Raw genomic sequence first — 22,517 nt, forward strand, 5'->3', positions numbered from 1 at the left:
AAGATGATGAACACAGGAAGACAGGAGGGGAAGAAAGAACACTGCTTTACTTAGATCCTGGCCCTCTTCAGTAGCAAGCAGCAAGGATTCACTTTACAGAAGCAGCACTAAGTGAAATTAAAAGAGAGGATCACACTAAAAAAAACCCCCAAAATGCCTTTTTGAGAAATTCGAATGTTTACTTAATGTCCTCTGTGTTGTAATGTTCTCCGATAGAACCCTTTAGTAAATGTCTGTTGAATCAGGCTAACACTAGTGGAAAATCTTCAACATACAAGAGAGAAAAATCACTTAGAACAAAATATTAAAAGTCAAAGAAGCAAACAAACAAAAGTCTAATATCGCCAGAGCTTGCCCAATCTGGAGCGGCTGGGCCGGCCAGGGCCGGCTCCTACCAGTGTCCTGTCCTTACCCACAGGCTGGGGACTGGGATGAGATGGAGGTGACTACCGCTGGTGCTTCTGTTCAACCCTGAAATCCTCGCCAGAGCCGGCAACTGGACTTGGGGGGAAGGGGGGTGCAAATCTGAAAAACAAAGAGAGACGAGGTGGAAGCCTCTGGGACGAGGACGGGACAGGTGGGAATCCGATGTGGCAGTGGCACCTGGTACCCATTACTAATTAATAACCAGACTCTCTCACATTTATCAGGCGCTTTACTGATACTAAGTCATTTCTGTAAGGCACTCCGCTGGTGATAGCCATACATAACCCTACGCCTACATTATCTCCTCTAATCTTCTCAACGTCCGCTAAGTGCGTCTTGTCATCACCATCCTGACCGGGAAACTGGGGCTCCGAGGTGTAAAGTACTTCCGTCGCAAGACAGACCCCCTGCCTCACGCCGAGCGGCCGCCGAGAGCCGGGCGGGCAGCCAAGCCGCCTTCCCTGCCCAAGGAGCACCTCTAGCAGGGCCGGGCGCGCAGGTGGCTGCACACCCACAAGGGGGCGGGCTCAGCCGGCCGCTCCCGCCCGGCACCCCGGCAGTCCACACACCGCTCCACGCGCCCGAGAGCCCGCACTGGTGCCGACAGCCCAGGCGCCCCGCGGTCGCCCCAGCCTCGCCGCGCGCCCCCGCGCCGCCCGCCTGCCGTCCGCCCGGAGCCCTCCCCGCCGCCGCGCTGCACGCCCGGAGCGCACCCACTGTCCTCGCGGGGACAGAGGGCCCCGCCACCGTCATGCTGCCCGCCATCTACACGGCCCTGGCGGGGCTGCTGCTCCTGCCGCTGCTGGTGAACCTCTGCTGCCCCTACCTGTTCCAGGACGTGCATTACTTCCTGCGGCTGGCCGGCGTGGCGCGGCGGATTCGGGGCTACCAGCAGAGGCGGCCGGTGCGCACCATCCTGCACGCCTTTCTGGAGAAAGCGCGCCAGATCCCGCACAAGCCCTTCCTGCTTTTCCGCGACGAGACGCTCACCTACGCGCAGGTGGACCGGCGCAGCAACCAAGTGGCGCGGGCGCTGCGGGACCGCTTGGGCCTGCGCCAGGGAGACTGCGTGGCGATCTTCATGGGCAACGAACCAGCCTACGTGTGGCTGTGGCTGGGGCTGGTGAAACTGGGCTGTGCCATGGCGTGCCTCAACTGCAATATCCGCGCGAAGTCCCTGTTGCACTGCTTCCAATGCTGCGGCGCGAAGGTGCTATTGGCCTCGCCAGGTGAGCCCCGGAGAGCGCCGGCCCTGGCAGTGGGCTCCTCCGCACCGTGACAGACTCGCCACTGCTTGGTGTAGAGTAGAGGGTTGGAAAGGGCAGTTCAGATCAGAACTGGAAGTGTAGAGGAAGGGGATGGCAACCCTTCCCCAAAACGCTAATGACCATTAGAACAACCCGTTGTGGAAGCGGTGCCAGGCACTGTGTTAAGCACTAGTGTTGCCTTTAATCCTAACAACAGATAGGGTTTACTAGCCGGCTTTGTAGATGAGACCACTGAGACCAGAGAGGTGACGCCTCGTGCCCCAGGTCACAGAGCTGGGAGGAGAGGGGTTAACCAGAGCTATCTACCTCCAGAATCCGAGCTCTTAACCGATATTCACAATATTTGCGTTAAGATGCAGAGTCTTGAGTGTGAACTCCATAGGATCCAGAATGTTCTCATGTCTGCTGTTTGATGATTGGCTATGTGATCATGAGAAAGTCACTTTCCCTCCCTGTCCCTTGGTTTCCTCCTCTAATAGAGGGTCTTCATGGCTGCTTCCAGCTCTCAAATACTGTAAGCGTTTCTAGATTCTCACTGGCAGAGAGAAGGTTACCCCACCTGCTCCCCAAGAAGATTTTAGGGACCTGCTGCTGTGCCCTTGTCAGCCTCCATTAGATCGGTAGCCAAACTGACCTTCCGTTCTGCAGCTGCCTCTTGCCACACCTTAACAAGACCTGAAACAGTAACTTCATGCTCCAGTGGTGCGGTGCCCAGGAAGAAACCCAGAACCTGTTACGCACAGGAATGTGGGATTTCTTTCCTAGAGGGGGACTACGGACTGGGAGTTGCTTCTCACTCTGTCAGTAAGGGGAGGCCCAACCAGATATGAGCTGAAAGACAGGAAGAAAAAGGAAGCCAGGAAGCCTTGCCTTTCTGAAATGCTTTTCTGTGCCAACCCCTATGCTGAGCGCATTTATTACCCTGAGAGATAACATGTCATTACCCCCTGTTAGACAGTTGAGAAAACAGAAGCTTAAAATTCCAGCCCAGGTCCATCCAGCTTGACGTCAAAGCCCATGAATCCCCCCACATCATGCTGCCTTTTACACACTGAGACAGTGCTAGAGCTGGAATGGATTAAGCATCCTCTGCTCTCCCCCAACACTTTACAACTAAGGAAACTGAGACAAGCTAAGCATCTTGCCTAGTGTCACAGAAAGATGTCTGTTCGCTTGCGGGAAACCAAGAAACTTACCCACCTGCTTCATGTGGCATAAAAGAATCCAAAAAATGAAGGCTTTGTATAAATGTTTAAAAACAGGGGGTCAACTTAAAGACTGCCAAGTTAGGTAAAAGGGATGGTCCCTTCAAGAAAATTCCCAACGATTTCTAGTTGCCTGAGAAAAGAGACAACTTAACCTCTTAGCAACTGGAAGACTTAAACCTATTACTTGATCTTTTGGTTCCAAAGGAAGTTATTATCACAGGGATCTATTTACCACTCGAGGAGGGTATTTAAATACTGTTTACCTGCATAGTATATCAGGCTCCCTGTGAGGGAGGTCAGGGACAGCAGAAATTGGTTCTGTAATCAAGTCAGAAGCACAACCAGGTATCTCCTTCCCCACTCAGGCAACAGTCCCCTGTCATTAAGCATTATGTTTAGGTCGGTGTTTGTGGAGAGTACATGAAATTTGGACACTCACATCCAATTTGAACCAGACTTTCCAGTGGACCTAACAGCATCCCGGCAGTAAACTGACCTTTGATAGAGGCCACACATTTGGAAACCATCCATTTTTCCAAATCTCTAAGAAACCATTGCGTGCCATGCAGAATTACACTCTGACCTGCAAAGGAGATAACATGGAGTCCAAAGCTGACTGCTTAGCAAAGGTGCCTTTGTGTAAATGTGTTGAATGGACTGCTTCTTAGAATTATTTTCTTTAAGATTTATTTATTTGAGAGAGAGAGAGGGACAGGGAGAGGGAGGAAGTGGGGGAGGGGCAGAGGGAGAGAATCTTCAAGCAGACTCCCCGCTGAACACAGAGCCCAACGTGGGCCTTGATCTCAGGACCCTGAGATCAGGGCCTGAGTCAAAACCAAGAGTCAAGATGCCCAATCACGTGAGACACCCAGGTGCCCCTAGAATTCTTTAAAGTTGGAAGGAATCTGAGAGAAATTCTAATCCTATAATCTCTAACTTTAATGAGTGTTATCCTTCAATAAAAACGTTTAGAAAAGAAACTTTAATGTGCGTAAGAATCACCCGGGAAGCTTATTTTAAAGAACAGATTCCTAAGCCCCATCCCCCAAAAGCACTGTATCAGTAACACTGTGGCAGGACCCAGTAATGTGAATTTTTATAGCAAGTCCCATCCCACCCCCCAGATGATTTTAAAGCAAATGGTCTGAGGACGAGGCTTTGAAAAAGTCTAGTTTCTGCTTGTTTTATATGATTGAACAAACAAAGGCCCTGAAGGGTGATATAAATTGCCCAGAGTCACATGGCTGGTTAGCAACAGAGAGCTGGAGACAGAACCCACATGTTTTGTTTTGTTTTGGTTTGGTTTGGTTTGGTTTTTTCACTTCCAATGCACTTATTCCACTACACCACCTGAACATAATACATAAAAGTGTGATGTCTTAGAAATGTGGAGTGGCTACAGTTCAACAGGGCTTGATTCTGTACTTTGAACTTCAGCCTTAAGGCTTGTGGACTAGTAAGAGTCCTTGAATTCCAACTAGCTGTCAGATTCTGGAGTCTTTGCAAAAGACCAGCACAGTGGCATTTATCATGAGGATTGATCCAGTTGCCATGAATTTTGGTGAATCTTCGTAAAGCTTCACAGGGCTTCACCCTGTCAGGAATTTCAGGACCCAGTTAATGCTTTAGAGAATATGGCGCTCTCTCTATAGTACATTTCAGGGTCTTTCTCCATAGAAGGGTATGATGTAAGTAATTACGTGGAGAAGTTGTCTTCAGCTATTTGATCCCATATCGATTTTGTCGTTGATAGAAACCAGCATTTTGGGCTGGTAGTTTTTCTTTTTCTTTTTTTTTAAAGATTTTATTTATTTATTCGACAGAGATAGAGACAGCCAGCAAGAGAGGGAACACAAGCAGGGGGAGTGGGAGAGGAAGAAGCAGGCTCACAGCGGAGGAGCCTGATGTGAGGCTCGATCCCAGAACGCCGGGATCACGCCCTGAGCCGAAGGCAGACGCTTAATGACTGAGCCACCCAGGCGCCCCTGGGCTGGTAGTTTTTCAAGGAACTTCCCAAACATAGAATATGGGTAAGATAGGAAAACATGCAGTAAGTTTGATAGAAAACATGCAGTAAGATAGGAAAACAAAATAGTAAGTTTGCTTTGTTGCCATTTATGCTAACATTCAGATCATCGCTAAACCAGCTCTTCTACTGGAAGGTTAATGCTGGGTCTCCACCAGCTCACTGGCCAGGTCTACACTGCATAGCTCAACATAACCATGCAAGCTCCCATAGGTACTACTCTTTCACAGGCTTTAATAACAGTTAAAGATACTATCTATTGAAAGACTGAGATCCAGAGAAATTATAAAATTTTCCAGATTACTTTTGACCTGGTTTTGCAAGTTTGCAAAAAATAAAATCGGACCGCCTTTGAACAATGGGATGAAGGAAAATGCTTTCAGTAACTTTCAAAAGTGTTACATCGTTGCAATGGTGGAGCATTTCATTATAAAACTCGTGTCAGGGCCAAGCAGACCTCTTGTCATACAAACTTGAAGTCAGGTTGAGAAAAGCAGGTGGACCAACAATTTAATTTGACATCAAGAAACATTTAGGTCATCCTCACAAGGTACAAGCTAGTTGCCTTGATAGGACAGGGAGAAAAGAAGATGAATTATCTCAAGGATCTTACAGTCCAGTAAAAGAACTAAGCCATATACACAAATGACTGTGACATCCAGGAAGATGTAAAAAGTACAATAAGTCTGCTGAGAGAGCTACTAAGTGCTGGGGGGGGGGTTAGCAGAGGGTGAACGCTTCTGGGGGCATTTACAACTGAGCTTGGCAAGTGCAGTCGGGGAGACGGCATTCCAGGCAAGAGGAGCCCAGCGGCAGCTTCATCAGGTTCATAACACAGATGCTTTATTAGGGTTTTACTATGTGAGGACAACAGCAGGCTGGACTTAAATAATGGTAATTTTTTAGGGACTCTACTGTAGAGAAAATAAGGACTCAGAGAATTCAAAGAATGGCCACCAGCAGTGGCCTCACTTCCGTGGAGGGAGATGATTTTCCAATGCCAACTTTAGTCAAGGATCGAGGCATACAGATACTCTTATCTTCACTCCTCTCCTTTCTCTGCAGGGCTGCACAAGGAATAACTTAGATGAGTTGTCTCAGTGCACTTTGTCTCAAAGGCTAGAATTCTCTCATATATCTTTGAGGAAGGCCCTAGTAATACCTAGCACATAGTAGTCACTCAACAAATGTTTGTCAGATTAATGAATTCCATTATTCTGGTTGGTCGTGACAGGCTTTCTTCTCTGAAGCATGAGAACCATTGGGTCAGGCATGAGGACATGAAAAATGATGTAAAAAAGTTAAATATATCCTGGTTTGAGAAAATAATTTAGATCAATCTCCCCCAAGCCCAGCTTCACCCAACCAGACTTGTTCACCTCCCGGTTTACCTCTGGCAGAGCGCTCTCCTGAGGTCTCATTGCCAGAGAGGAAGCTGGTCATGAGCATAGGATGGGCTGGGACCATAGTAGCCCCTTTCAGGACTGTGCATAGGATGGCGGAGAACAAAAACCTAGGCATCAAATGAGTTATGTACTCAAAGTCTGGGATCCCAAAAAACCTGTGGTCTAAACAGAGAACTAGCTTAAAGAGGATCTCTAAAATTTTTCTTCTTACCCTGCTTTTAACTAAAGGTTGCAAGAGGGGTTGTACATCTCCATTCAAAATAAATTAGCACTTTGCTAGTGTATTTGGGGACACTAACAGTTCTTTTTCTTTAGAAACAAGGAGCGAATGAAGGGGTGAAAACAAAAGCCACTTTAAATCAGGTGTTAATGTTGTTGAAACCAAAGAAGGATAGGGTTCAGATTATTCTGCACGTTGAGTTTAAGTGGCCAGTATTTGAAAAGGATCTTCCCACAGCCTCTGACGGAAAATAGGGAAGTTGATAGTTGGTAGAGAGGTGACAGGGTTGCTTATGGATACCAAATGATAACAATTATGAAAGTCCTGATATGACCAAGTAAACTCATGACAAAGAATAACCCTTGATTCCAGAGCTTTTTAGAAAGCAAGCGTTCCCATAAGAACTTTAAGAGAAACGAAAAATAATATTAAGAAACTATATAAGTGGATCAAGGTAAGATGAGTATGTATTTCCCTGTTAAAGATTGACTTATTCCGGGCGGGATTTAACCTTGATTACACATCTTTCTGACGTCAGGGTGATTTGTTCTGTTTGGGAAGGGGCAGGGATGAATGCACGCCTCTATCTGCAGAGTGCTCTAACACATATCGTGTACATGTACAGACCGGACAGTAAGGTGTTAAATGCTATAATTCCAAACTGCCGGTGTTAAAAATGCAAAAATCACAGTTACAAATAGCATTTGCAAAACTGCTTTTGGACTGTCTCCAAAGACTGTTAAGAACCAGTTTGTGTTTCAGTTGCCTTTTTGAGTGTAGAAAAGATAAGCCCTCAATCCTGACTTGTCCACCTACCAGCCATTTCACAATCATCCTGAGATTTTGATCAAAACACATTTCCTTTCACTGCCTCCTTTTCAGATCCTGCTTTATTGATAAACACTTCTGGGGTGTTTTATTTAACTCAGTTGGATACCCATTCAATGATACAATCAAGTTAGCAGAATACGCTGCTAGATTGAATGCCTTTCCTATCAGAAAGCTGCAGGGTTAGCCAGAAGCATCTTGCCACCTTGGTGATGAAGATTGCTTCAGCTCACCACCTGCACTGTCTCCCTGCTTTCTAGGAATGGGCCCATGGGTTCATAAATTTCTCTTCTTCCCTTATTCAAAAAAAGAAAGGAAAGAAGGAAAAAAGGAAAGGAGGGAGGGAGGGTGGGAGGAAGGAAAGGAGGAAGGAAGGGAAACTTCGTATGCTACCTTGATTTCTTTTTTTTTTTTTTTTAACAAGATAGATTTTAAGGAAGGGAGGGAAAATGTAATCACTCAATATTCCCTCACTCAAGTATGCACTGCTTTCTCTGAGGTTCTATTTCAATCCACAACTTAAACCTAGACTAATGAGGAACCAACAGATTTACTCTATACCATTCAGACCGCTTCCTGTGAATGCTGTTTTTCACACCCAAGGTTCAATAAAGCTCAAGGTTACGCTTTTCAAAGAAGATAAATAAGAGATTGTCAATATTACCCTTTGGAGATAGATCCAAATGCTTTGTTTAACAAGAACAGAGAAGAAGGTCAAGCAGACAGCATCTTCTAAAAAGGAAGGCACTCTTTCAAAACTTGAACCTGAACGGCTAGTATAAGGATGCAGCAGGAATCCCATAAACCCAATAAATTTCTGTTTATTTTGTATGTATCCTTCCATACAGAGGCTCACTGAGCTTCTGTCTTTGTAGAAACAGGATGACTGTTTCAGTATCACAGGGTTCTAGTGAAAATTATGTGATGTGATGTATGTAGAGCTACTATGCAAATGGAAACATTAAGGCTTTGTTTTCAGTAAGGGTGCAAGGTGTAGTGGGTGCTGTGATGGACTACCCAAATCCTCCCTTCAGGACTGAGGTGCTCATTCCTCAGCTGCTGGGAGCATTGGCAGTTGAAGCTCTCAGCCAAGACCCTCTCCAGGACTCGCCCTTGCTTAAAGAGAGCCACCTTGCCCAAGGTCAAGGGCTACCACCCCCAGCCTGCATCCAATGACTGGTTCATGGGCAGGGATGGAGGTTCAGCCCACTTCCCTTGGTTTGAGACAATCCTGAAGGGCCATCCCAGGCCCAGAGTCCCAATAGGATCAGAGAGTCAGTTGAGCGAGGTCACTGTGTGGCTGCATCACTGTTCAATCTTGCCTTCTATCTAGTCTGCTTCCCTTGCACCCGGACAGATGTCATTACCAAGTGCACTCCTGCATGTAAATCTCACAACAGGGAGTTTCCAGGAGCTCAGCCTGTGCCAAGTAAAGCTTATGTGTCCTGGTTGATTGCCACTTTTAAGTAAGCAGACTTTACAGTAAGAATTAACACATAGACTACACAAAATTTTGGAAGGAGAAAACATGAGGGTCCAGTTGTGTTTAAAAAGGGCTTAAGGAAAGACACAAAATATCAAATAGATAGTTAATAGAAATCCAGAATTTCCTTTCAAATTTCAGTGTTTATACCAACATCTCTAGTTTAAAGGAAGAAAGGCTGGTACCATTGGACACATGAGGTGTATCCTAATATGGTTGGTGAGTCACTGGAACCTCAAGTCGATGCCCAAATGCAAATTCTACACCAGCAGCCCAGAGGACATGTAGGGAAATTGTGTTGGGCAGGGTTAGTGGCCTTCCCTTCAGATGAAATGACTTCTACAAAAGGTATCACAAACTAAATGCCTACAGAGAGCTGGGTAGGAACATGAATGCACTAGAAGACGCATGATGCCGAATTGCTTGAACTGTGATCTAGCATGACACCTGCTTAACTACGTTTTCTTTTATCTTTTTTAAAAAATGGAATGTAAATTTCATGCTGAAAAATGTATCATGGCCTTGCCTACAATCCATTTGTCCTGACTTACACCAGGGACTTGGTCCCTCCCTGCATTATAGCCTCTTCCTCCAGCCTTCTTTCCCCCAGTCAACATTAGCCTCTTTTAGTTACTTTGACACCATGCTGTTTGCCTCTGGGCCTTTGCATAAGCTTTTCCCTCTGCTAAAAGCAGGCTCAGTCCATCTCAGTTGGTCTTCAACTTGCCAACTCCTGTTCATCTTTCAGGTCTCCACTTAGATGATACAGCCTCTGGGTTGTCTTTGTGCCCTTCCCAAAACACCATATCTCCTGTTGTCACACCTAGGACACCTTACTTTAATGGATGATTGCTTCATTTCCTCCCCCATTAGACTCTACAGAAACGAGGACAGTATCTGTTTTGGTTACTGTTATATCCAGTGCTTAGAACCATGCCTGGCACCTAGGGAGAACTCTTTACATAGATGTTGGATAAGTGTTGGGAAAGAAGGAGGCAGAGACGAAAGACTAACTCAGGTAACTTACAACACAGTATTTGAGTATATAGCTTCAGGGGAGGGAGAGAGGGAGGAGATTTCTTAATTACTGATCCTTAATCTCAACTTTTTCACTAATAGAGGACAAAAAGAACAAGCAAGTTGCACTGTGTGCTAATACTCTGACAGAAGTATATGCAGGCCCCTGTGGGAGCACCCCACTTTGCAGGGGAAGGGAAGGAAACAGAGCTCTGTGTCACCAAGGCTGAGTCTTGAAGGGTGAGCTGGAGTTTTCCAGGTCATCAGGGTGGAAGACGGCACTCAAAGCAGATGAAACCATCTGGACAAAGGTCATGAGATATGAGAGTGTGGGCACAGTCAGTTCACATAGATCAGTGTGGTTAGAAGAAAAGGGATAAGAGATGGTACTAGGAGATGACATCAGAAAAGTCCCCAGGGGTTAAACTGCGAATGAGCTCAGGACCTCGCATGCTGCGTAAGGAGAGTAGACTCTATCGCAAGGGATTAACAGCCATTGAAAGATTTTAAGCAGGGCAGTAACAAGAAACCATAATGTAGCTGTTAAGTTGGAAGCAGGGAGAGGTTAGAGGCAAGGAGGTTGGTCTGGAGGCTACTGGGAAGATCATGGTAGGAAATAATGAGGACCTGAACCAAGGCAGTGGCAAGGGATGCGGTGTTACCATTCCAGTTTTTATATCAGGAATATTTTAGGGTTAATATTCTGAAGTGTTAAAGGACTAGAGAGCAATCTAATCTGGCGAAGGTGGAAAACAATTGAAGCAAATAGAATCTTAAAGGATGACAGCCAATAGAAACTCAAAGAGAAAACTCTTCACAAGAGGAAATGCGATTGTAGTGTGTTACTCTGCAGTGAATCATATTTACATGGCCATAACGTTGTTGGCGCTGGTCATTGGTGCTCAGGTCTAGAGCCAACCCATAAACAAAGCCGGGAAGATGGAATTACAGTCTCAGAAAAGATGTAAATACTATTAACCTTAATATTATATATGTCTATACTAGACAACATAAAGTGGGGATAGTGACTGTTGGGAGTGGACAGGGGAAGAACAAGGGTGGGGATCAAAATTGATAGGTTGAGAGGTAGCAGGAAAAGCACATTATTTGGTGATAAGAGAGGTGATCGTTAGAAGAAACAGATTTTTAAAACTTGGACGTGATGGCCTCTAGGTGGCAGGTTTAGTTGTGAAAGGGGAAGGGGAAGGGGAATGGAACTGTTGGGTTTCATTTTAAACTATTTTGTACTATTTGATTTGTGTTTACCAGGTGCATGAGTCTTCTGGTTAAATGTTTTAAAATTTTTTAAAAATACATCTGTTCAGATGGTATTTCTTGTTTGGATGGAGACATCATACGCAAACATCTGAAAAACAAAGCTTATAAGATGAATTAGGGATGGCCTCCCCAAGGTAATTCCCTGGGGTATTGGGTCACCTTCCTATTAAGAATAAATATATTCAGGTCGGTTATCACACATTCGAGACAAGTAAGCTTAAAGGCCATCTCATCTTATGATTCAAGGGCACAGAAATCAAGCAGCAAACATGAAATGCGGTTTACATATTAAACCAGTGCCTTTTAAATTTTTTGATGTTGGCCTACCGTAGAAAAATACATTTGTTTGTGACTCAGTACCCACACACCCACATAACTGACACAAACTTTTTAAAAAAAATAATACTTACCTCTTACTATATATGATATACTCTGAAAACGCGTTCCATTCTATTTTAATTTTTTAAAATGTCAGTCATTTCAAATGATTTTCACAATCCACTATATTATAACCCACAGTTTGAAAAACATGGTAAGCAATCCTGTTTTTTCTCAGAACAGAAAATGTGCTTATGAAGTTTGGAGCTTCTTTCTCAGATGAGCTGAACTTTCCTAAGGGAACTCTTTGTTCCTGATGTGTTAAAAAATACATATGTATGTGTGTATAAAGTTGGCTTCTATCATCATTGTTAGTTAGATTGGCCGCCCTGCTTTTGTGTCTTGTCTCCCACCTTAAATTTTTCTTTTGTTCTTTTTCATCACTGGGGCACATATATTGGGAATACCCAACTTCATTTCTGGAGTATTTTGAGAAGTATACCAGACATGCATATAAGTTATGCGCTTATATATCTTGGTTTTTAACCACGTGTCAATTTGTTTGTTTGGAAATTTTCAACCAACCGTCTGCTGCTAGGAAACCATTAATACCCAGCCTTCCCTCAAATCTTGGACTCTGTGAAATTTTCAAATCTAGCAAATTCCTAGTGTAAAATTGTGTAACTGTAAGCACCATGTGTCATGTCTATGCATTTCAGCAAAAAAATATGCTGAAAACAAAATTAATAAAAAGCCTATTGCACTAATAGAACTTTAGGGGACTAATATAATTCACTTCGATTTTTTTTCCTTATTAAGAGCTACAAGACGCTGTTGAAGAAGTACTGCCAAGCCTGAAAAAAGATAACACGTCCATCTATTATGTGAGCAGAACTTCTAACACGGATGGAGTCGACTCTTTACTAGACAAAGTAGATGAAGTGTCCACGGAAGCTATTCCAGAGTCGTGGAGGTCTGAAGTCACTTTTTCCACTCCTGCCTTATACATTTATACTTCTGGAACCACAGGTAAAAATATAGAACGGATTCTCAAAGAAATGGACTTCTCCTGAAGGAGTTAAATGTTGGGTTAGGTTTCAAATGTTCGTTTCCTTTGGCAAAACTTATCAGATAACTAATACTTTAGAGGATTTAGCTCTTTGCCTGTGGGAAATGGTCTTATTTCATAGCACATGATCCCATCTGGGTTTCTCCAAGCTACACATATTTCCCCCTAGTTGGTATGTAGAACAGAGAAAGAAGTTAACCAAGAAATACGAAAATAGTTATGATAATGGATGAAATTTGGCACAGAATAGGTTTTGGGGATGTTTTAAATGATTGTTGGATTTTGATTATCTTATATCCCAAGTCCATACGTAATGTATAACCAATTATAAATGGGACACCAAAGATGGTAGGACAATAATGGAGTTATAGTCACATAAATGTTTTGACCACTATCTTCCCAGGCAACACTGACTAGGAGCTGTTTGGTGCTGTGGGTGTAGGATGGCTCTAGCCCAGGGCCTCAAATACTGTATTTCATCAAATCTAGGATACCTTCAACTACAAGCTGCAGCCTCAGAATTTTATGAGCCACTAAGAAAAAACACTGCCAATTAACAGTGTTATTGGAACAGCTATGTGGAACAGGCAATATTAAAGATAGAATGTACCAGGCATTCTCCTATAAGCTTTATGGTCTGTGTTCTTCACATTTCTCCCACCATCCTTAGGATGAGTACCATTCTTATCCCATTTTATAGACCCAGAAACTGATGCTTAGAGAGGTCAAGAACTTCTCAAGGTACCTTGTCAGGTTTCACCTTGGTAGACTGATTCCACAACTCATCCATCCGACCTCTCTGCCACAACACCACCCAGTTCTTCCATTTAACAGATGAGTGGTGTCTGCCTACTCTAGGCCAGGGAAAACATTATCAAAATGTAATAATATGAGGCGAGGCCTTGGGGATATATTTAAAAGGAGGACAGGAAGCCAGCACCAGCATGCTGGTCATTATTATTAATATTAGAAAATTGATCATGTGAATCTTTTCTCTTTTTTAATTAAAATTTTAGTTTAATTTAAGCAGGTAACGCATGCATTTCCTTGTAAAACAATCAAACATTATAGGTAAGGGTAAAGGTTCCTTTGAGCCTTTTATCTCAACACCAGCCTGTAGACACTCCCTCCTTTACCTCAACAGACCGTCAGCACCCAGCTGCTCTCCCAGTTCCTGGACCCGAGTTTAATCTCAATGCTGACTTCCTTTCATACAATTACTTTCATTAAGTACTTTCTTTAAGTAAATGAGAAAGGGAGACTTGGAATGGCATATTAAAGCCAGCACCCAAAGCACAATGTCTATCCTCTTTCTATCTGTCAGAACTTACATATTGCCATGCCAACAAAATGGTAGAATGACATAGTTAACCAAATGCTTCCCTTCATACAGACACTACCTTAATATATGGGACCTTTATCCTCATTCCTTAATAGACTAGTAAAATTAAGTTGTAAACTTCGGGAGATAATTGAGAAAAAATCAGCCCTTGGTTAGTTACAGGGAGTTCTAGTTTTAATGCTACACATGTGTGGAACTTCACAATGTAGGTTTTGACAGTCAAACATAAAAGCCACTTTAGGGAGAAAAAGAGACTGAACACTCCTTAATTTAATCCCACAATTCAGAATTTATATTTAATTGGAAGATAATTGGGTTGATGTTTATTTTACTTTTCTCCTTCTCTCTGAATAAAATATTTGCCAAGTTACTCTTGTAAAAGTTAATTAAAAGAACTTGGGGCGCCTGGGTGGCTCAGTCAGTTAAGCGTCTGACTCTTGGTTTCAGCTCAGGTCATGATCTCAGGGTCCTCGGATCGAGCCCCACCGCGAACTCCACACTCAGCACAGAGTCTGCTTGAGATTCTCCCTCTCCCTCTGCCTCTCCTGTTCGCGCTCGCTCTCTCTCTCAAATAAATAAACCTTTTTTAAAAAGTAAAAAAAAAAAAAAAAACCTCACTTAAGCAATTGGAAAGCAAAATGTTTTCCCTATTCCTCAGGCAGTCATTAGCACAAAATTATGTAATAGTTACCAGATAGTCTTATTTCTTCATTAATGCAAAATCTTAAATTAGGAAATTTCTGAAAGTAACTCAGAGCTCCAAAGCACATGCATTTCTTTTCTAAAAATATATCTTAGAGCTTTTGCTATCCATACGGTTCTCTTCTGTGGCAAATACAATTGATTATTGATGCTTTCTTCTATTTCTTAATATTAGCGTAGAATGGAGCATTAATACTAACATAATGCCACTGGCCCACTGTCAAAGAAAATGAATTTTGAATTGTGTTTACAGTTATGGTAGTTTATAATGAGTTGCTGTTACTTAGGCCATACCTAGCTAAGGTTACCATCAAGTATGAAAGGATGTGAGTCTATGGAGAATTGCCTTCCTCCTTATTCCGTCCGTTACGCACTCAGGTCTTAACTTCTGGCCCTGGCCCCTTAGTAATGGTTTCATGCCCTCCCCATGACTCCCTGACCTTCCATGGGAAAGAGTACAAATATATCCTTTTAATAGTGTCTTACAAAAGTGCTATATAAGGTATACTTAAGAAATTGCAATATACTAAAACTACACTGAGATCCCATTTTTCACCTTTCAGATTGGCAAAGATTCCAACATTTGAGAGCATACCTAGGCAAGGCTATGAGGTGCAGGTCCACTCAGATATTGCTGGAGGGAGAGTGCGGGGGACAGCCCTTATCACTGGCAATGTGGCTGTACCTATCAAAATTGCAAAGACATGTATCTTTTGACCCTGCAATTTCACTTCAGCAAATTTATCCTACAAATACAAGTATAAACTACCGTGTGGACCAGGCTGAAATAGCAAAATAGTTAAATAAACTATAACACACAAATTCAAAGGACTTGATGCAAGAGAGAGAGAGAGAGAGAGAATAAATGAATGAATAAATAAATAAGGGAAATTTCTTTGTATAAATATGGACAGTTCTCCACCATACAATGTTAAGCAGAGAGAAGAAAGTGCAGAAAGGTGTCCTTTCTTTTTTTTCAATGGAGGGAGGGCAAGAACAAATAAGCAACTCTTCATCTTTGCTTGTATTTATATAAAGAAACTCTAGAAGAGGAGTTAAGAAATTCATGAAAGTGGTTATGAAGGAAAGTGATAGGAATGGAAAAATCTATTTAATCTCTCTGAATCTCAGCCTTCTCACCTGTGGATTAGAGAATATAATTTTACTGATCCTGTTAATTATGAGAATTAAGTGAAATTTTGAAAATACCTTGCAAGGTGGCAGGCACAGAGTAAAAATTCCATAGACATTCATGCCTTTCTCTTCAAATTACTACTGTAGTAACCATCTAATTCAGGGTCAGCAAGCTCGGGTCTGTAGGCCAAATACAGCCCCCCCCCCACCTGTTTTTGTAAATAATGTAAATCAGAACATGGCCACATTCATTCCTTTATATGGCTGGCTGCTATCGGCTACAATAGCAGAGTTGAGCATTTATAACAGAGACCTGTATGACCCTGCAAAGCCTAAAACATTGACTCTCGCGTGTTTTACAGAAAAAAATTGCCAACTCTTGGTGTAACTGATTATGGCCCTCCCCTATGCAATTCTCTAACCACTGGATGATGTATCTTCCTAACCCAGATCTCTCTCCCAGACCACGTGTCTGCGAATGACCAATCCTGGCTCACTCATGCCTTCTCTTGTGTCTTTGCAAAGGTCTCCCGAAAGCCGCCATGATCAATCACCAACGCCTGTGGTATGGAACTGGCTTTGTCACTGCAATCGGGGTTAAGGGAGATGATGTCATCTATACCACCCTCCCCTTGTACCATAGTGCTGCGATGATGATTGGCGTCCACGGATGTATCCTGACTGGTAAGCTTTTTCTCTCGAAAGGCACTGGAGTCCAGTATACATTCATATGTGCTCCAGGGGAAAGTAATACAAACTGTGGCTACTTCCTGTCTGCCAGGAACAGCATTTAATTCTATGTTAGTAACAAGGATTTTGGCTCACACATCACCAGCAAGTATCTAGAATAATTTATGTTTTCTCATGCCTGCTTATCTGATAATATAATGCTACCGTTGTTCAGGATATCGAGGAGGAAACTTCTTTAAAATATTTTAGGTGTTCATCCAGGTTAAGACCCTTGATTCTTAGGTCCCATAAGTAATTCCCCTCTACCATTTCCATCTTCAGAAATCTGCGTGGGGAACTCCCTCAGCATCTGACTTAAACATCTCCCTTAGTTGTCCTTCTCTGCTCCCACAGCTCCTCAGCTCTGGTCGGAATACCTGGCTTTCCATCTCTTCTCTTTCCTTCCTAAATTTTACCGTTCAAATTAGAGTTGCCATCTCTTCTCCTTTCCGTAGGCTTTATGCCCCTTGTATACATTAAGGCTTAGTCTAATGTCCACCTCTCCCAGAAAGCCATCTCTAACGCTCTAAGCTAAAAATAAATAAATAAATAAATAAATAAATAAATAAATAAATAAATAAAACAAAACAACTTAATTTCTGGGGCGCCTGGGTAGCACAGTCGTTAAGCGTCTGCCTTCGGCTCAGGGCGTGATCCTGGCGTTCTGGGATCGAGTCCCGCATCGGGCTCCTCGGCTGGGAGCCTGCTTCTTCCTCTCCCTCTCCCCTGCTGTGTTCCCTCTCTCGCTGGCTGTCTCTCTGTCACATAAATAAATAAAATCTTTAAAAAAAAAAAAAACTTAATTTATTCTTCCATGTGGCATTTCATTTTTTTTTTTTTTTTATTTCCCTCGTCCAGGAATGACTGATGGGGCCTGATCATATGGCTGGGCTTTTCAAGGACAGAGGGACTCTGAGGCTCCCAAAGGGAAAACTCCATTGCTCTCACATTTGCTTAAGTACCATGGAAGAAAAAATAGTATTTAAAAAAAATTGTTTCCTCTTCTAAATCATCAGACTTTTGTATAATTAGGAGTAAAGCTAAACTAATAGCATGAAAAAATACTTCGTTTTTTTTTTTTTTTTAATTTCACTTTACAACATTTCACGCCTATAATGAGGTTGGGTCTGATATATATTATTTTTACCCATATATTCTTTTCTTATTGCTCTTGTAACAAATTACCACAAACTTAGTGGCTTTAAAACGACACAGATTTTTGTTCTGTTTTGAAGGTCAGAAGTCTTAAAATCGAGGTGTCAGCAGAGCTGCATCCCTTCTGGAAACTCTAGAAAAGAATCCATTTCCTTGCTTTTTTCCAGCTTCTAGAGGCTGCCTGCATTCTTTGGCTTATGGCCACTTCTTCCATCTTCAAAACACACTATTCCAACCTTTCGTTTCCATCATTCCATCTCCTTCTGCCCTTGACCTGCTTGCCTTCCTGTTATAAGGACATTTATGATTTCATTGGGCCCACCCAGGTAATCCAGGATGACCTTCCCATCTCAAAATCCTGAACTTTTCCATATTTTTTAAAAAGTTTATTTATTTATGTGACAGAGAGACAGCCAGCGAGAGAGGGAACACAGCAGGGGAGTGGGAGAGGAAGAAGCAGGCTCCCAGCATAGGAGCCCGAAGTGGGACTCGATCCCGGATTGCCAGGATCACACCCTGAGCCAAAGGCAGACGCTTAACGACTGCGCTACCCAGGCGCCCCTCAAAATCCTGAACTTAATCACATCTACACAATTCTTTTTGCCATGTAATGTACCAGAGTCACAGGTCCTATGGATTAGAACAGGGATATCTTTGGGAACCATTATGTCTACCTCACCCGTCAAAGAACAGTTTTCCAGCTTACTCAAGACCCTGGTTCTCCATTGCCTGCAACGTTAAGTCTGACTCTTCAACCGGGCACTTCCAAGTTCTCCACGATGGCACCCCCAGCTGCTTCCCCAGGTTCCTCTCCCATGACTCACCCACTCTTCACCACTCCAGTCACAGGCCAACTGAGTCTTGACTATCTTCCCACGCCTTCTGGACGACCCTGTCTTTATGTTTCGCACTGTTTCCCCTGCCTGGAATTCTCTCATCTTTCTTCATATTCATTACTCAAGACGTAATTCAAATCTTACCTCTTCCAAAATATGCCTTTCTCAGGCCTTACCCCCAAGCAGAATTAATACACACACACTCATTCACATTCCCTTAGGGATTCGTCTGAACTTCCTATTTATTGCACACTGACTTTTTTTTTTAATGATTTTTTATTATATTATGTTAGTCACCATGCAGTACATCCCCGGTTTCCGATGTAAGGCTCGATGATTCATTAGCTGCGTATAACATTGCACACTGACTTTTATTAGAAAGACATCTGCATGTGTTTCTCCCCCACTAGATTGAAAGCCTCTATAGGATAAAACTGTGCCTTATGGATTTTTAAAGATTTTATTTGTTTATTTGAGAGAGAGAGAGAGCGAGTGAGTGAGAGAGAGCACAAGCAGGGTAAAGGGCAGAGGGAGAAGCAGGCTCCCCCCTGAGCAGGGAGCCCAATGTGGGACTTGATCCTGGAACTCCGGGATCATGACCTGAGCTGAAGGCAGATGCTTAACCGACTGAGCCACCCAGGCGCCCTGATCTTTGTTTTGAATATAAGCAATACTCAAAACTCGTTTGTGAATATAATTCATATTTAAATTTCTACCTTTCAAAAATGACGAATATAACCGGGAGTTTTTTATAGTATTTCTTTTTTAACACTTTATATTCCCTTCTCTGTAGGTGCTACTCTTGTTTTGCGGAACAAATTTTCAGCCAGCCAGTTTTGGGATGACTGCAGAAAATATAATGTCACTGTCGTTCAGTATATTGGTGAACTTCTTCGGTATTTATGCAACTCACCCCAGGTAACACTCCCCATGTTTCATTCTTTTTGAGGTGGCTAAGATGGGAATTCGCATTACTTTGGATCATGCTAGGCTTCAGCTGATGCTTACCTATCCCTCAGTTTTCAGTGTAGATTATAATTGTGCATCATGGTAAAGTGCGTGGCACCGCACCTGTCGTAGAGAGGGGATTTACTAGGTGTCAGTTGCTATTAATATTATGATTGCCTTTTTACCTGTTTTCACTTCTCACCCTCTGCCTAGCAGATCCTCTCCTTCCCTCTCTACCTGTCTAAAGCCTACTCACTGTCAAAGTCCGGTTCAAATGATACCGCATACATTAAACCTATTCAGGCCACTCCAACATCATTTGATTTCTACCCACTGTGGCCTTGTCACATTGCAGGTATTTGTCCTCACACCTTCCATCCTCCCCAGGCTATAAAGTCTTTGATGGCAGGGACCACACCTTGTATCCTTACTTTGTCTCATACCACAGACATACAGAAAACATTTACTTAATGTTGCTTGAATAAATCCCCATGTGGCTTTGACACCATCTGACTAAGTCTGTCAACAAGCTCAGAGCGGGTGCCTCAGATTACTCCAGAGGCCTTGATATACCCTGTCTGCAGATACCCAGATATCTTGAGGGGGTTCTTTGAAAGAACTTCTCCTGCCCAGTCCCTCAAGTCTTATCAGAGGCCTGGGAGCCTGCCTGAGGACCAAATCAAGGTTTCTCAACAGCGGCACTGCTGACATTTGGGGCCCATTCGTTCTTTGCTGTATGGAGTTATTCCATGACTGTAGGGTGTTTAGTATGGTCTTTGGCCCTTATGCGGGACGTGACAGTAGTACCCCCTCCCTCCCCTCAGGTTATGATAATCAAAATGTCTTCAGACTTTGCCAGATGTCCCCTAGTAGGCAAGATCAACCCCAGTTGAGAAGCACTAGACTAGATAATGCAGTAAACTCACCAGATTCTGCTTCCTTTAGTCCTTTCAATCATCGTAAAACAAACTCAGAGGATCCCTAAGTTGATAAATTGCTATTTATAAGCACCTGTTATCTTCAATTTATATACCATCTGCTGTGACATAGGAAGAAGCATAGGATGCTCTTGTCCCATTCTTCCCCTCCCTTCATTCAGTCTCTGCCCACAGGTCAGCTCGTCAGAGAGACCCCTCCCACGAATTAACAAATGTATCACCTCACCCCTTACCATCCGTCTCTTGGGTGACTGCTTTTCACGGTACTGTCCCTCCTGACATAGGACAGGTTTCTAGGAGTATTGTCTTTCTCCCCCAGTTACATGAACGTTCCACGCACCAGGGGCTTTGTTCGCTGCCAGATCTCCAGCACTGAGATCTGTGTGTGGCACATTCGAGGCGTCAACAAACCTGGTTGAAGGAACCTCTAAATTCTGGCCCCTGAGGGGTGCATGATTACTTTCAGCGAGGTCATATGTTTCCCCGGAATGTTTAGGCTTCGCACATACTATTCTGATTTGGGCAGCATATCCAGCAGCTTCATGAGAGTCCTAATTAGCTATGAGCTGGATTAGGACCTTTCCCACAGCAATTTCTACGGAGGTCATTATTGAATTTTTTTCACATTAGTATCCCATCTGGCCCTCAAGATTGCATGTCTATTAAAACCCAGAAATCCATATGGGGCCCTTCTGTTTGGCTTTTCTTCTCTGCCTTAAAAGCCCCCTTTGTCAGTTAGAAGTCTCCTGGGGAAGGGTGTGTTGACTTGAGGAAAATAAACATGTTTGTGCAGCTCTTTCAGGCTTACACACACTCACACATATAAACACTTCCACCTTTCTCCTTTCTCATTATGTTGTCTCGGATGCTAAAAACCAAAATTTGATTGGGCTTTTAGATCTTCAAAATATGTTATGATTTATTGTATAATTCATGGATGATCTCAAATCTAGAAGATACGGAGTTTCTGTTAGCTCTTGCTTCTCTCCCGCTCCTGAGTTCGGGTTTGTCTTAAAAATACTTACGAGAATTTAAGGAATGGTCAAAGTTACCTAAAAACACCTTCGGTTAAAGACTTTTTAAAAAATGATATGAGCTTATATATAGGAAATCCTTAAGACAAAAAAAACCCCACTATTAGTACTAATAGCTGAATTCAGCAAAGCAGCAGGACACAGAGTCAACACACAATAATCTATTGTATTTCTATACACTAACAGTGAACCATCTGAAAAGATAATCACAAAAACAATAACATCAAAAGAATAAAATACTTAGGAATTAACTTAACCAAGGTGGTTAAAGACGTGTATAATGAAAACTAGAAAACATGGATGAAAGAAATTAAAGAAGACATAAATAAATGAAAACACACCCCCTGTTCACAGATTGGAAGATTTAATATTGTTAAATGCTGCTACTGATAGAGACCTATAGATTCAATCCAGTCCCTATCAAAATCTCCATGACACTTTTTGTGAAAACAGAAAAAAACCAGTCCTAAAATTCATGTGGAGTCTCAAGGGACCAAATAGCCAAAGCAATCTTGAAAAACAACAACAAAGCGAGGGGATTTACACTTCCTAATTTCAAAACTTACTACAAAGCTAGAGTAATCAAAACAATATGGTACTAACATAATGACAGACATCTAGAACAGTGGAATAGAATAAAGAGCCCAGAAATAAGACCTCATATATATTGTCAAATGATTTTTGACAAGGGCACCAAGACCGTTCAGTGGGGAAAGGACAGTCTTTTCAACAAACGGTCCTGGGAAAACTGAATATCCACATGCAAAAGAATGAAGTTGGACCCTATCTAACATGCTTATACAAAAATTATCTCAAAATGGAAAAAAGACCTACGGGTGCCTGGGTGGCTCAGTCGGTTAAGAGTCCCACTCTTGATTTCAGCTCAGGTCATGATCTCACAGTCATGAGATGGAGCCCCCTGTTGGGCTCGGCACTGAGCATGGAGCCCACTTGAGATTCTGTCTCTCCCTGTGCCCTGCCCCTACCTCCCACTCCTGCACTCGCTTGCTCTCTCTCTCTCTTAAAACAAAAACTAAATTTAAGACCTGAAACAATAAAACTCTTGGAAGAAAACATAAAACAAAACTTTAAGACATTGGATTTGGCGTTGATTTCTTGAATGTGACACCAAAGGCATAGGAATCAGAAGAA

The 22,517-nt window shown here is 42.9% G+C and overlaps 1 protein-coding gene across 1 annotated transcript in view; it reads left to right on the plus strand.

The window, feature by feature from the left end:
- Positions 1–1,013: 1,013 nt before the first annotated feature.
- Positions 1,014–22,517, plus strand: part of SLC27A2 (solute carrier family 27 member 2) — a 44,869-nt gene continuing 23,365 nt past the window's right edge. Inside the window, exons 1-4 of the mRNA XM_045812149.2 lie at positions 1,014–1,655; positions 12,298–12,507; positions 16,251–16,409; positions 19,239–19,363. Of these exons, the coding sequence (XP_045668105.2) occupies positions 1,178–1,655; positions 12,298–12,507; positions 16,251–16,409; positions 19,239–19,363 (972 nt within the window). The 5' untranslated portion in view covers positions 1,014–1,177. The remainder of the gene's footprint in view (positions 1,656–12,297; positions 12,508–16,250; positions 16,410–19,238; positions 19,364–22,517) is intronic.

Source organism: Ursus americanus, chromosome 36 (genome assembly GCF_024610735.1).
Source record: "Ursus americanus isolate L20-20 chromosome 36, mUrsAme1.1.p, whole genome shotgun sequence".
Classification (NCBI taxonomy): Eukaryota; Metazoa; Chordata; class Mammalia; order Carnivora; family Ursidae; genus Ursus; species Ursus americanus.